The 15,785-nt window shown below is 46.9% G+C and overlaps 1 protein-coding gene across 2 annotated transcripts; it reads left to right on the top strand.

The window, feature by feature from the left end:
• Positions 1 to 775: 775 nt before the first annotated feature.
• LOC106040595 (somatomedin-B and thrombospondin type-1 domain-containing protein-like) lies at positions 776 to 14,506 on the top strand. 2 transcript variants are annotated; one of them, XM_048072505.2, is made up of 5 exons: positions 776 to 1,397; positions 4,979 to 5,173; positions 6,110 to 6,188; positions 8,445 to 8,621; positions 9,963 to 13,546. In XM_048072505.2, the coding sequence occupies exons 1-5, from the start codon at positions 1,181 to 1,183 to the stop codon at positions 10,012 to 10,014; spliced, it is 720 nt and encodes a 239-aa protein (XP_047928462.1). In that variant the 5' UTR covers positions 776 to 1,180; the 3' UTR covers positions 10,015 to 13,546. The 2 variants fall into 2 exon arrangements, with proteins under 2 accessions (XP_047928462.1, XP_013044054.2); XM_013188600.3 differs by lacking the exon at positions 9,963 to 13,546 and adding an exon at positions 13,553 to 14,506 and having other exon boundaries at positions 797 to 1,397.
• The last annotated feature ends 1,279 nt before the right edge of the window (positions 14,507 to 15,785 follow it).

Here is a 15,785-nt window from a genome sequence, read left to right as displayed (position 1 = left end):
TCTAATTTTTAGTGCTCTTCTCTTTCCTCTCATGGGCTTTTTGTCTCTTACCCACTGTAGGATTTGTTACGTGTATGATTTCCAAGGAGGCAATATCTGACCACTGCCAAGAAAATGAGACATCATTTCCTTGATACAGGTATCTAGGGAAGCACAAAGAAGCTAAAGTTCCTTTCAATCCTTATCTTTTTGGAAGATTTTACCATGTTATGCCTGGTTTGGTGCGATGCCAGGTCTTCTCTGCTCCCATGCCTCCAGCACTGTGCATGATGAAAGTGTTAGCCTGTCCAGCAATATTCGTGTTTTTATTTTTCTATTATTTTTTTTTCTAGAAGCATCTTTGCTGCAATCTCCCTGAAGTGGGAACACTCTGCCCGTACCCACCATTAGTACAACAGCATAATCAGTCGCAAAAAATCAGTGGGTGGGTTTTATAAATCCCAGTACAGTATTCGGCAAGGTAGAACATCTGTTGTGATCAATATTTTAAAGCACGTCTGTTTGATAAGAAGTTACAGTAAAGCCTTTAGCATCCCACTGAATAGCTAAATAATTCACAGGAGTGGCTCTAATCACTTTAAGCTTCTTGCATTTGAAAGTAAGCAGAAAATTCAGAGTAGCTCTGTAGAGAGGCACTATAGCCGGCTGGGTCGTCTTTCTTGTAAGCTGCTGTACTGTACCGGGAGAGGAGTAGTTTCAGGTTTTTAATGCCTCCTGAGGTATGCTGGAGTCAAATCTGGGGAAAAAAAAAAAAACAAAAAGGTCTCTTTTGGTTGGTTTTGCTGACACTCCTCACGATAATTCGGCTGGCGAGCGCTAGCAGTCAGTGCAGAAACGACCCCCTTCAAAACCCTGCAGCACCTTCGGGGAGCTGCCACGACGGCCGGGAGGCACCCGGGCCCCGGCAGGAGCACCAAGAGCCGCCCGAGGGCTCTCGAAGCCGGCTCTGAACCCACGGCCCCGGGCCGGGAGCCGCCCCCGGGCTCCGCCGCGCCCCGGCCCCGGGGCACCCCGCGGGAGGCCGGGCGGGCCCTGCCCGGTGCCTTCCCCTCACAGCGGCGGGGCCGGGGCGCGGGGGAGGCGGGCCGGCTCCTTCCCCCCGCAGCAGCCCAGGAGTAACGAAAGGAGCCGGGGCCGGGCAGAGCCTCCCCTCGGGCCCCTCAGGCCGTGCCGGGCCGCCATGCCGGGCCGTGCCGCCGCGCTGGTGCTGGCGCTGCTGGCCCTGCCCCGCCGCGCCGCCGCCGGCTGTGCCGCCCTCGGGCTGTGCTGCCCCGGCCGCGACCCGTCGTGCCTGGGCACCGGCTGGCGGCCCGACGGCTCCTACGGGCCCTGCTACTGCGACCAGGCGTGCGAGCACACCCTCGACTGCTGCCACGACTATGCCCAGGCCTGCCCAGGTGAGTGTGGCTCCCGGTGCCCCGCTGCCCGTCCTCCTCGGAGGTGTCCCGCACCGGGCAGGGCTGAGGTACGGGTGTGGGGATGGCGAGAGGGGGCGTGGGGTGGCCGAACTGGGGAGCTTTGCTCCACACCAAGGCTTGGAGGTGCCCAGGTGCCATGGGCAGGGGGCGTCAGGGTGTGTGTGGGGATGGTGGAAGGTACGGCCGTGCCTGCCTCGGCGAGCTGGAGTGGGAGCCGAGCCCCAAAATAACCCTGAAGGGGGGAGTTCGCTCCGCTGTTCTGAGTGGTGAATGGGAGGTTGAGCGACTTGACGGGTTTACACATGTGAAATGGGACGTTTCCTGACTCAGAAGCCCCCGTCCCTGTGCCTGTGGGGGCTGGTAACGATGGGTGGGATCAAACCCACTGCTCATGCTGATCTTTGCAGCCCCGCAGTGCCCGTGCTGCTGAGCCTCGGGGGCGGCGGGCAGCATGCCCTCCGTAAACGTCTGCTGGTAAAGTACAGGTGTGTATTAAGGAGATCAGTTATTTTAGTGAGTGGTGCAATCCCATATCCCTTTCCCACAAATAGCATCCTCGAGGAGACTTATCCCCTCACGTAATGGCTTTTTTTTTATTTTCCAACCTGCATAGCTGTGCCTTTGCGCAGTTTTGCTTCAGGCTGACGTTCCTGTGATTCAATTGCCTTTTTCCTTTCAAGAGAGAGCAGGAAGGCAGGTAGGAAATAAGTTCATCCTGAAGTTGGAAGGAAATAAGATCATCCCGATGCACTTTAGACAAATTGTGAACAAGGAGACCCCCACCAGCCCCTGGGCACAGCAGGCAGCGGTGAGCAGGACAGCGATGGGACCCCCCCCTGCAGCATGCTGGCCTGGCCCCAGGCTGTCACAGCAGTGCCCCAGCCCTGCTGGCTGTCCTCCTCTGCTCCCGCTGCTTTCGGCAGTCCTCCGGGATAGCCGGCGTCGGTAGGAACCCCTCATGCACCCCGTTCGTGTTACAGCAGGGCGGTAAGAGAAATGTGTTTGCAGGTGCTTACACCTCATGAGGAAATGGCAAAGGGCGATCACGGCTCCAGTCCCGTGGTGTCCCTGGTGTCGCACCGTGCTCGGCGGTGCCGTCCCGTGGCTCTCCGGCGGTACGGCAGCATCCTGCTGGCTTGCATGGGTCCTGGGGACTGGCTCTGTGCGTGGCACGATACCGCTGCCCTCTTCTTGTGGTCCCTCTGTGCTGCATGGAAGGGACCCAGCTCTGCTTTGATTTGTGTTGTCTTTGTAGCCTGGCCTTTCTTCTGCAGTTTTCTTTTTGTCCAATCGCTACAGAGCTCCTTTATCAAAGTAACTTTAAAGCAAAATACGAAGGCAAAGACGTTACTATCTGAGGCCAAATGAAACCGAAAAGGGCAGAAGATTCAAAATATGATGCACAAAAGGATCGTAACATTGTGCAGCATACAAGCTGATGCACAGGCTTTTCTTGTGGTACATCGCTGCATCTATGAAATGTCTCAATCTGTTAGATAATTGATAAATCTCTGAATAGGTTTAAAAACTGTTTGTGGTGCCTTTGGACAAAAAAGAAAAGCATATGAAAAATCTTCCTAAAGTTTCTGAAAACATTAGGGAAGAAGGGATGTAATCAAAACAGTGACATCCCAGCTTCTCTGCACCCGTGTGCTCCTGTTACTGTTTCAGCCAGGCAGGGAAGATTGAATTGTGAGGCACAGTTAATTACAAAAGGCATGTGAGGCTCTGTTCCCACTGATACCCGCCAGGAGTTCCTGAGCAGAAGGGCTGGCCAGACACAATTACAGTGGAGGCCAGCCAGTGTCCTGCCGGGAGAAAGAGAGATGCCAGAGCAGCCAAGGCTGGAATTCTGGTGTCCTTTTGCCTTCTGCTAAGTCAGGTCAGATGGTGTGGTTCACAGATGAAGTGTGGACACAGAAGCAGTGAAATGTTTTGGCAGTTCTCTGGCAGGTAGTCTTCCTATGCCGTGATAATAAATGTACGGTTTAGCGTCCACAGAATTGTTTCTCAGGAGCGTTGCAGGGACAGTGAAGCTAGGCGGTGCTCCCTGATGTGCCCCTGCTCTCCCTTGGCCAGTGGAAGGCTCGCTGCATTCACTTGGTCCTCCTAAGAGTTTTGTGCTCAGTCCAAATTTTGTTTGCTGGTTGGAAGCGCCACCCAAGAAGATGAAAGGCTCAGGGAGGACAGGAATCGCACTTCTTCTGCCTAAATATTTGCAAAAGCAGTAGTTACTGGAGTCAGTGGAAAATGTGAATACACACATGCTAAACCCACCTCTGATACTCTGTGTGGCTGTGTCAGACCTACCGCATCAGCAACACTGACCTGGGCATAATGATACAAATTTCCTTTTTTTTCTTTTTACTGCCAGATTTAAAATCTAAAATGCTTCTGTGGACAATACCAAGAAAAAGTACAGTTCTCTGTCCAGTCTTTTTGGCTATAAAGAAATAGGCAGAATGTGATGGGAAGTGAGCTGAGTGAATAATCCTGCTGGTGGCATATCTGAGCAAGGCATGATTTTCTCAAGTTGTATTTCTTATATAGATCCAAACAATGTAGAAGACTGGGCTTACCTGCAAGTGTTTTTTTTCTGGATGTGTTGTTTTTGATGTTTAGGTTGTGTTGGTTAAGTACAATTGATTAAGTATATTACTGGGCTATTGTACCAGGTTGCCTTTGAGAGAGGCCAGCAGGTGAATGCTGTTGTGCTCTTGAGTATGTCCTCTGTTGATTTGGATAGTTCTCTCCAGACGAAGCTCAACTATGGGCACGCTCATGGGGAAGAGATCACAAAAGGGGATATGCGACATAGGGAATGATACCGGTGTGTTTTAGAGTGAGTGGATGGGATAGTAAATGCTAAGGGAAGACGTTTTTGTAGCTGCTTGCAAGCTGAAGCTTTGGAGTTTGGTACCAAGGATACCGTGTGAGAGCAGGTAGGGATGCTCAAGGACATGAAGATTTTTGATGCATTACTTACTAAAGATTCCCAAAATTTGAAGTCCTGGATAAATGTCTTGAAATTGGTTGCAACATGTACAAGGTAGAAGCTATTGTATTGTATTTCACTTGTTGAACACTGCCACCAACTCCAGCCAGCCATGCAGTGGTTCAGACTCCATGGCTGGTTGTCATTTGATGTGTGACACCTGACAAGAGAAATCAGTAAGATTTTTAGGCCTTACATGGGTGAAGGGTTTCCTTTCCTTGTCCTCTTTATCCTCCTCTTTTCTTACAACTCAGTTTGACCTAGTCTAATTTAGAAGTTTCCAGTTCATTCAGTGCAGGTGCCAGTTTGCATTGGAGGCTTGCAGCAGCGTAGCTAGAGGGAGGTGAGTGGCCCCATGTAGTTTGATTTGGCTTGGCTGGCTGGAACTTCTGGCCAGATGACTCTTGGGAACAGAGCTACTGGAAACTGCCCGGCACAACTTTGGGACAGGTGTGAAAAAAGGAAGGTGGTACAGAACTGTGTCAAAAAGCGTTTTCTGGAGAAGGCGCGTTGCTTGCCTCATTTCTGTAATGTTTCACACTCCTGTTTCTTACTCTTCTTCCAGTTATCCCCTGTGTTGTATCTCAGTGGAGCGTCTGGAGCGGCTGTGCAGAGCCTTGCAAGACAACATACCGTGTTCGGAGGAGGCATGTCATCCAGGAGCCCAGGAACGGAGGAGAGGTATGCCCTCCTCTGGAGGAGAGGGCTGGCTGCGTGGAGTACTGGACTCAGCAAGGAACAGAGTGCAAGCAGTCCCTGAGTAAGTCCACTGAAAATGTAAGTGTCTTGGTAATAGGGGGACGACTCTTGTTTAGGCCAGCAGGCTTGGTCTTTATTGTATTTGAAAAGTGTTGTTTTCAGACACCAGCAGATTAGCTCTGGGCCTGTCTGGTGTAACTGAGAACTGAGCTCTTCACGCAGGGGTTTAGAGATATCCTTCCTGGGACAATATTTAAAAATAGCGCCTGCCGTTTGCTGTGGTCTGGTGTGTTTCAAAAGTGAAATATTACAGACCTGTTGTGTTCTCACTTATACAACTGTAAATCTCTGGCACTTTTGATAGTGTTGGTAGATTAATGCTAGTTTAAAACTTCTGGAAGTGAGTGTTGAGCACTTTTTTTTTCTTTTAATGAGTCATCTGTAAGAAGTCATGAAGGAGCAATACCCATCAAAGGCAAGGTATGACTTCTCTGCACTGAAGCAGTGTGCATGCAGAGGAAACCTCCTGCTGGTTTGTGGAGAAATGCCTGATCTGAGTTTGTTCTGGTTAAGTTTTTATGACATACCTTTGCTGATTTTTAGAAGAACTGCTCATGATTTTTTTACTGTTATTTTTGGGTCAAAATCTGTCCAGTCTGAATTCTAGCTACAACTGGCTTTTCCAAACCTCTTCAGGGTCGGCATTAAGTGAATATTGCCTCCCGCTCGGTCTTTTGGGAGTGCCTTACTCTACTTCAGAGATGCAAAGGCTTGCTCTACTCAGGCAAAAATATAGTAGGTATACAGATTCTCTTCTCAGTGAAATGTTTGGTGGTCACTGATAATACGAAAATACAAGGTTATATTTGTTTTTCTGTCCTGCCAAAGATAAAACCATATGAAATTAAAGGTCCAGCTTCACTGTTTTGCAGACATTGACAGCCTCAGTGCGGTGTTATCACTTACTCAGTGTACTTTTTCTCTTTGATATATGCAGTCCCCGCGTTAATAACAACAGGAGGTTTTGGAAAAGCAAGGAAAAAAAGAGCTGCAGATGACGGCAATGAAAGAGTGGGGTAAGTTGGAGGCTCTGCACAGGGACACAGTCACACTCCACCTTGAACATCTTTCTGGTAGCAGTTCAGGGCCCAGCATCCTGCTGATAAGGACCATCAGGACAAGAGCACTTCATTAGAGCAGGGTGCTGCTCTCCCCTAAGCAACAGCAATATCTGCAGTGAACCTGAAAGTTGTTGGACTGCCTTGATGTAAGGCCAGTGCAAGGCTGAAATTCAGATCTTAAACAGCAGTGATGTCATGAGCTGAGATCGGGTGGTCAGTAAGCCAAAGACCAGTCACTTTGGCTCTTCTCAATGTCCAGTTGGAGTGCTCAGTGCTTGTCTTCATGGCAGGATGTCTGGCAAGGAACCATTGAAAGTTTTGTGGCTGTTCTTAATTAGACTGCTTCTTGAAAAGATTCCTAACCAGAGACCATATTTAATATTTATACACGCATCTTTACTATAAGCATACATTGTATATATACTCTACAAGAGCTAATGCTGTCAGACTGTGGGCACTGGAGTGTGATGCACCTGCTCAGCAATCCTGACAGATGACACTTGTGCTACTTCTTTAACCAGCGTAAGTCGAGCATGTCTCTCCTTAAGATACTCACTGACTGGAAAACTTGTTAACACCAGCCTTACAGGAGCCTTGGTCCTTACTAGTTGCCATGAGAGAGAAGAGTGTTCCTAATCCAGGGTTTCTTTTCTATCTATATGTCATTGAGGTTCAGTCTTTAATTGTATAATGGAGACAAGCGTCATGGAATAGAAATATGTTATAGCTATTGTTGGCTGCTGAGGGTTAATGCTGAGCCCCCAGTAGCATTGGTGAGAGCTGCTAACCTGAGGGATGATGCCTTGGTGTCAGAAGTGGAAACAGGTGCTGTTTGCACTGTTCTATGTAAATAGAATAAATTCTAAGGGGACAGAATCTGCTATCTTGTTGCATGGGAAACCCTTCCTCCTCCCATTTCAGCTCCTTTTGGCTGTAATGCTGCCCGTTCTCTTCTGTGGTACTGTTGCACAGCACAGGTACAGACGGGGTTGTGCAGAAAACCATCTGTTGCGTTTTACCCACTGAGACACAGCTGCTCTGTGCATGCTGAACTGCCTCCAGGCTGGTGCCCCAAATACAGAGGGCTGGCATCGACCTTCCCAGTCCTCATCTTTCCCAGTTGGGGTCATTAGTTGCAGCAACACAGTGCTGGTATGAAAGGTTGTCTTTCATCCTATTAGCCCTTGCACACAGCTTTGTAGGGTGGTTATTCTCCACGGAATTTTATTGTAGTCCCTGATGATTCACTTGGTTCTTGTGGAGAGCTGCCATTCCTGTGAATGGTGTGTAGTTTCCCAGAACTGCTCTTGCAGTGCGAAGTAACCAAACACTTGTTGATTTATTTCCCCACATGCTGTTGCACATGTAAGCATTTCCATAGTGTGCCTCCCTTGCACTCATAGTTAGTTGAGTCTTCTCCCTGTAAAATTCTGAAATGTCAGCACAGGTCTACTGCACGCGTTTGTTCCTGCTCCCTTTCAGATAAGGCAGGGAAGCAAGCTGCTCGCACAGTTCACTTGAAGGTGTTTGGAAATCCCCGTGATAACTGATATACAACCAGTCTAGACTGGAACCCAATTCTTTGCTGTGTTTGTAGACAGTTACCAAACTTCCTTGGTTTTCCCCTTCAAACAAGGCCAGGTCTTTTCAGCTTTCCTGCCAGGTTTGGTTAGAAGCAGAAGCACAGAGCAGTCTGAGCAGAGCAGAAGTGCCATGTCAGTCTGGTAGTCTTTGTAATGAGACATGACAACCTCACTGTCTCTTAGGAGGGAGATCATTGCAAGGAAATCCTTTACGGACCAAATCTTAGCTCCCATCACAAATCACTCTACAAAATTCATTGTAAGTAATTGAGAGCAGATGATGGAGAAGTGTGGCTGAGCAAATAGATACCAGGCATGGAATCAGAAGATCTGGCCCTGTTGGTTTTTGGCTTTAGTCAAATGCTTGACCTGTTTGCATCTCCATTTAAAAAAGAGGTGTTGGTAATACCTGCTATTATTTGATATGTGAGTTGAAAGCATCACAGAGTGGCTTTACTCCCCGTTTAAGCTTGTCAGAATACAGCTACTTCACATGTTCTGTTTTTCATAGCCTTGGGTGCTGGATTTTGTTTGTTTGTTTCTAATTAGTAATCTGTAGTCACTGAATTTCATCTTGCTCTTACTGTCCCGTGGAAGGCACTAACCTAGTTGGTTATTTTGCTTGCAGATACTGTGTCGAATTCCAGCTTGTGGCCATCACACCGGCCTGCTTGCACAGTCACCACTCGTACACTCACTGGATGCAGTATCTCAGGGAGGGCCACACCGTCTGCGTGGAGTGTCAGCACCCAGCTTTAGATTCCAAGAGTCTACATTGCTACGGGGATGGCAGCGGAAGCAAAAAGTAAGAGTTTTGGGTTCTTTTTTCATGTTGGAATTTGTGTTTTTCTCCCTTGATCTGCTTGTTCCAGTTTCATAATGTGCTGCACTCAGCTCGCTGAAGCGCTGTACATGTATTAAGTGGTGATCCTCGTTGCATACTGTGAGTTATGCTGGAAATGCTCTAATCACTTTCTTGCAGAGATGAAATATCCTGGTGAAGGTAGTGTATTAAACCAGTGGCAGAGAGAGGTCTAGACTGTGGGAGTCCCTGCTCTTAGTCTGCTAAATCTCTCTGACTTTTAAGTGGAACAGTTGTGTGGGTTTTTTTGCTGGTGTTTTAAAGACACTTCAACCATACCTCCAAAGTTAACGATTCTGTCAGATGTCAAATAAAACAAATTGTTAAGCACTGAGAATTTTTTTTCCCTACAAGTGACCTTTTATGAATATTCCTGGCAAGTGGTAGCTGGCTTAGGGACTTGGGGTAAGGGCTGGCACCTGAGGTTGGATGGAAATACTGTTAACTCCTTGCACTTTCACCATCCTTTCCCTGGAAAGCTGAAAATGCTTTGGGGTGATTGATGGAGACCACCCAAGTTGTACAGGTTGGGTAGACTCTAGCGAAGATGGAAGATGAAGGGAATGGCTTGAAGCTGTGAAACGCATCTGTGGCAGAGCCAGCAACAGAGGAGTCCTGGCTCCCAAGCCTCTGCTGTAGTCATTGGAGGCACAGCTTCTGCCTTGCTTTTATCCTGATACTCTTGGAATTTAACCCTCTGGTTGGTTTATTAAAGGCATCCTATGAAACTGCAGAACAGCCTTGACTGAGAAAGTCATTGTCTGTCAGTGGTGGGGAGTGATATTTTAAAAACATGTATAAAGGTTGAAATAAGCGTGCTCATTTGACTTAGGAACTCTAAACTAGGTTTATTAGGCTTTAAGCACACAAAGTATTGCACTAGCAGGACTGCCAATAGCGGTCCTTTTATCAGGGTTTGTCTCAGGCTTTTAGTAAGAGGAAATCATGTAAGGTTCTTTTCCTTCCTTGCCTCAGCTTGTTATGTACAAAGGTTCCAAAAGGCTTTTATATAAAGAGGAAAAAGTCTAACTGGTGTGGCCAGGAAAAACTCTTTCTTGCATTCAATATGTAAATAATTTTAAAAGCTTACATTAATGTTATTTTACAAAAACATTGGAGCCTGACAGGAACGTCAGATTAAGCAAAATAAAAAGTATATTCAGAAACTTGTTTCCTCACAGGCCTGCAAAAAGAGGAGGAGGGCATTTTCATTTGCCTAGCTATTGGGTGAACAACACTGTATGTGGAATAGTTGTGCAAATTCAATATGATTGTGTCCCTCAGGAATGATGACCTGATCCATCTCCAGCCTTCAGCCTGCCAACATGGGAAGTGATAATGGAATTGGAGTGGATGGTGACTGGTTCACAGACTTCAGTGAACTAGGACTCGGCCCATGTCTTAGCAGCTGGTTTGGATCCACTGGAACTGAGCAGAGCCTAGGAATTGTTCCCAGAGACTTGCTGTAGGTCTGGAAGATAAATTGGTGGGTCCGTTTCATTACAGGCATGTGAGAACCAGCAGGGAAAGCAACTTTTAACACAGTAAACTTTCACCCCTCCAGTGTTACTGCCTATAATATCAAATGAAGTCATGCCTGTGGCATTTTTCTGGGCAGGTATGAGTTCTATGTGTGCCAAGCTGAAGTACTGTGTGTGTTCACTTGAGTTCATTACCAGGGTAGCAATGTAGGCTTGCAGTGCTGGCGCGGGCTGGCCTGAGCAGTGGGCAAAGCTCATGTCTGCAGGACGATGGAGACGCACTTCACGCCTCCTTGGACTGGCAGTGCTGGGCAGCTTTGGCAGAGATGAGCAGGCAAATGGCTGGCGGAACATGAATGATGTCTGGTCTGCAGCTTCCTCCTCTTGTGTGTGTGTGTGAAGCCTCCCTTACGTTTCACATGGATTTGTAGATGACCCCCACACATCCACTAGAGAACCTTCATGGCATGGTCTGGTGCTCAACACTGTGACCTTGCAGTGGTGGATCAAGTTGATTCTTGTCTAGGGCTGGACACCTTGCTTGATTTACATGATATCAACATCCTAAATATTTAATACAGGTATTCTTTATATGAACAGAGCTATTACCTAACTATAACTAATTAGAGTTTCCAGAAATAATATACTTTTTTTAAACCAGGTTATGTGGAGGAAAGGACTCTTGGTGGGGACAACCGTTGAGTAGGGTGAGGAAAATGTCTGTGAAAAGGCTTCTGCCTTCTGTCAGAGTCAGTGGACGTATCTGAGCGTGCAGTGTTGGAATGGAGCAGTGCTGTGAGAGGAACGTGTGGCAAGCTGTTCAGGCTGGGATTTGCTGGCCAGATGTGGAGAGCATAAATGTGATGCTTAGAAAGAACAGTGGAAGAAGATGGGAAGGCAACTGCTGCCCTGAGAAAAGGGATGGTGGGAGGCCAAAGCTGATGCCAGAGCCTAGGATGCAGCATGTGTGAGTACACCTAGATCCGCTCATGAGTCTGGCTGTATACTCAGTTCCCTCTCATTTCGAATTTTCACCTATGTAACTCTGCCAGCCACCCTGCTGGGGAGCTGTTGGTGGTTTGCTGGTGACCTCAGAGCAGTGGTTACACCAGCTGCCCTGTGCCATCACACTGCCCTGGGTCTGCTGGGCTCCTGGCTGAGGCTGTGCGGGGAAGCATGCACAGCTGCTGCTCCGTCACACCCACGCCGTGCCTGCGCTTTGCTTCTCTCGCGCTGTCAGTTCGGCAGCTTGTGCCAGCATTTAGCTCCCTGAGATATTGTTCCAAGAGTGACTCTCAGGAAGGAAAACATCTGACAGAGTTTAAAATAAACTCAGCAATGCTGGTATATTTTGATGAGTATTTCCTAATTATCGTCTAATGTCTAAGTGGAGTCTGGCTTATAAATGCGTCAAGTTGAAGAGAGATGCTTGTTATCTATGCCTTCCACCTGTCTCCCACTCTGTAGAAGATGCTAGTTCATTTTAACCCCCGTTGTGAAATGTGTGCAAGCTCAGGAGGTTTCCCAAAATATTTGATTTATTTCCAGATCTCTGTGGCCATCAGGGGTAATTCAATTGCTTGGATCGGCTTCCTCCTTCTAGAAGGTTAAGAGATAAACAATGCAGAGCATTGAGCCAGGAAATTGATCTGTTAATTTTGGATCATCTTCTGAAAGATCTACAAATAAAGCACAATGCAGCAAACTTGACATCTGTGAAACTGTTACTCAGCCTGCGTCTAGGAGGATCAGCTGCTCTTCATCATCTGGAGCAAGCTGTAGCGGTTGTAGCACATAAATGTCCAGACTGCAGTAGTTTATGCCCATGCTCGTGGCGAGGGGGGGAAAGAAAGAGAATGGATGGACTTGATTTATAGCAAAGGCAGTATTTGCCTTCCCCACCAGCAAGGCTGGAGTTGGCAAGTTTAGCTTATGTGTTTAAGGAGTAAAGCCTTTTAAAGGTAAAGCTGCAGCCCAAGTTTTGAAGGGGATGGGATTGCTCTGTGCAGCCTGCTTTATCTGGGATCTTAATCCTCCCTGTGTAGATTCTGGTATTTTGAAATGACCTGAAGCCAGAAGAAAAATACAGTGAGTCTTCTTCCAACCATGTGTGATGCATAAAACCCTGCTCTGGAGCATGACATCTCATTAAGCCAAGGGCAGAGTTATCTTCATGGAGCTACAGCACTAATTCCAGTTTCCACGGAACTATAAAACAAGCAGAAGTTAGGGATCTGTTGGACTGTTCTGCTGACAGCCCTCTGCATAGGGCAAGAGGATATCTGGAGATCGTGGTATCTGTGCTTCTCCGAAGGACAGGTCTGAGACACACTGATGTGAGGAATTCCCTTAAATTAGTAAGTGATGATTTATGGGAAGGAACACACTGCGTGTCTTGTTCCTTGTACTCCAGCTGCTTGTGGAGATGGGTTTTACAAGTCTCCTGTTCAAGCCCCGGTCTATGTGCTCATGAGGGAGTATCTGTATCAAAGCCTGTGCTGCTACTGCCTGCAGTGATCCTTTGCTATAGCAGATTTTTAGTTTCTGTGGCTCTTTGGCCAGCATTTCTTCTGCAGCCACTGATTGTGAAAAACAGCCCATAGATCTGCTTGGTTGTTTTAATAGGATATTTGTCTATTCAGTTCTGGTCAATGTATTGATGGACTGCCTGAGGGAACAGCGTTGTGGGTTTTTTTGTTCGTTTGTTTTTCATCTTCTTAAGAGACCTGTCAGTAGCCTTGTTCCAACGAAGGAAGGTCTGGTACCTCCAGCCAGCTGCAATCAAGAAGGCGTGTTGGCGTGCAGCTCTTAGCAAGGTAGAAGGACTTTAGCAGATGGTCCACTGACGTGGTTATACAGAGATGCTCACGTCCCTGCACCTACTCACATGGATATGTGCTGTGGATTATGTGTGCTGGGTACTCACTCAGCATCTCAGTGGCCTTCGATGGCAACAGAGCTCTGCCTGCTGAGGGGAGCACAGAAAGGAAAACACAAAGAGATTTTGCTCACTGTGCAGCCTGTCAAGTGTTTCAGTACAGGAGTTACAGGACTGTGGGAGCATTTCATGAGTTGTTGCATGCAAAGATGGACACCTTGAAAGGAATGTTTCTGTGAATCATTTTGGACTTAGCATCTGCAATATGTGCTGCTCTGGCTTCTTTCAGTCCAGTGTTCCTGTGAGGACTGCTTCACACTATTGTAATCCTGTGGGGATCACTGCCTGCTGCCGCTTTACAGCAGCAGAAAGGGAGAATTGGGTCTATGGAGTGAAAACTGATGTTAGCAAACTGAATGGCACTGACTCAGTGATTTAAGTCCTGCTTGTATAAGTGGCTTCCTGCAGCAGGAGTGCAGTGTGGTGACTTTCTCCCTCTTATGCTTGTGTTTCAGGAATCAGCTGTTGCACTGGCAAGCAGTAGGGAACCCTCGATGCAGGGGAACCTGGAAGAGAATTCGCCAGCTGGACACTTGCTCCTGTCCTTCTGTTCACAGCTTCTTGTTCATCTAACCTGTGACGGTCTCAGCAAGCAAGTGGTGTGACAGTTGTCTGGCACAAGCACGGAGCAGCAAGAGCAATCACAGCCAAAACAATGACTTCTCCATGTCAGAGGCTATGCTGCTTATGTTCAAGAGGTTGCTGTCTGCACTGGGTCATCTCTGTCCATGTGTACTCCTCAATTTCCAGAGAAATCAGGCTGGCAGTGAAGTGCCAGCCTCTTTCTGTATATCCATTCCTGTAGGCTCTTCTGACTGAGAGAGGCCTTTCTGACCCTGCTGTCTTCTTTCAAATTAACCCTCCCATCCTCACATAAGAAAGCAGACAAAAAAGCCCACATAAACCCAAGTTTAATGATTATTTTCTAAAGTCCTACTGAAAAAATCAACGGCAGAATGATTTAACTCAAGTGCCTTCTTTTCATGGCAGTAGTATTTCTTCATGGATGCTTGTGCTTATATATCTTTCCCTTTTGTTCGCCTCCCTCCTCCTGCCCCCGGTCTCATCATTTCATATCGATCCTCATTCCATATTGATCCTCACTCTTACAGAGGGTTGATCTTGTGCTGCTGAGATAATGAAAAAACTTAGAAATGAGCCTGTTCAAATCTGTGAGAATAGAAGGTACCAGGGATAAATGGGTCCTTGACTTCAGGTTTCAAGGAGCATCTTGGAGTTGCCCCAAAATGCAGTGCTGTCCTGGAACTCTAAATAGCAAATCATCTCAGCTGTACCTGGAGGGGCCAGCTGTAGCCTTGTATTTTTAACTGGAAAATATTTTCTTTATATTCTGATGATTTATGTTCACGCATCTCTATAAATGGAAATAAAAGAGACTGGAGACGTTCTCCCAGTGTGAGATTGATTAACCTGTGTAGTGCTATCTCTTTAGTTTCTGAGCCTGCTTAATTTGTTCCAGCCAATCTTGCTGTCCACTCCTGCGCTCCAGCAGGTGAGAGAAGTCGCTGCTGTCCAATTCCAGAACTACTCAGGATTTACAGAAGGAAGTTGAGCACCATGACCTACCAGTATGCAGAAGTGGATATATTTCTTTTAATGTGCACATAACTGAATCTCCTTAAAAGAATTATAACTTGAAGGCCAGGCACAGAAAAGACTTGTGGCAGAGCACTGCAGTGGCAAGCATCTAGGTAATTATATTTGTCAAAACCCAGCTGAGTGGCTGGGGACGGGTTCAGAAGAAAGTTTTAATGCTCAAGTCCATCTGTAGCCTAGGCCTGTGGTTTGGGTCTTGAAACCCGTCTAGAGTCTACGTTGGCTTTTGTGAAAATCTTACAGGGCACTGAGGATAAGTGCTTCAGACAGATAGATAGATGTGTAGTATGGTACTGAGAGGCCTAAAAGCTCTCGATGCCTCCTGGGCAGTGCAGTAGGGATTCTAGAACAAGGCTCCGCTTTTTATTGTGTGTTACAAGCTGTCTCTGTGAATTAATGACTCACGGTGGGGTGATCTCATCCCAGAGTAACAGGATTAACAAAAAAAAAAAGGCTTGTGCTTCGCTGTCTGACATAATCTGCCTTTGTGGCCTGCTCAGGAAAACTCGCTGGCTTGTGAACAGAGGGATGTGATCTGCTGAGGAATGGCTTATGAATAAATAAATAGAGTGCAGCATTTTGGTTTTTGCAGTGAGGAATGTCGATCAAGCTGGAAGTCAAGTTCTTTTTCTTGCTGGAGATACACAATCATAGTAGTATTTAGTCACTGGAAGGCTTTCTTCTGCAGAAGCTCCGTATTGGGCCACAAGAACCGAAAGAGGCAGCCACTCATTTCAGCAACAGAATGGAGTCTGCTATTGGAAACATTTTTCACTTTCAAAATCAACTCAACTTTTGACAACGTGAATCCCTTCTCATATCAGATGCTTTCAGAACTGAGTAATGAATCTCTAAAGGATGTAATTTCTGCTTAGTAAGGCTTAAAAAAATCAGTCTTCCAAATGTAGTGTTCACCCTGGTGCCACTCTCCTGTAATATCAGAACCAACCAGGTAGGAAGAGTCTGTATTGGAAAGTTACACATGATATTGTCAAGTCGGAGAAGCTTTTATTCCAGTCAATGAAATGATGTGGTACCTTAAAGCACTTTAATTGCAATCCCTTTCATCTA

The sequence above is a fragment of the Anser cygnoides genome, chromosome 16, assembly GCF_040182565.1.
Source record: "Anser cygnoides isolate HZ-2024a breed goose chromosome 16, Taihu_goose_T2T_genome, whole genome shotgun sequence".
NCBI classification, from domain to species: domain Eukaryota; kingdom Metazoa; phylum Chordata; class Aves; order Anseriformes; family Anatidae; genus Anser; species Anser cygnoides.
Note: the sequence above shows the minus strand (reverse complement) of the source record. Positions and strands in the feature narration are given on the sequence as shown.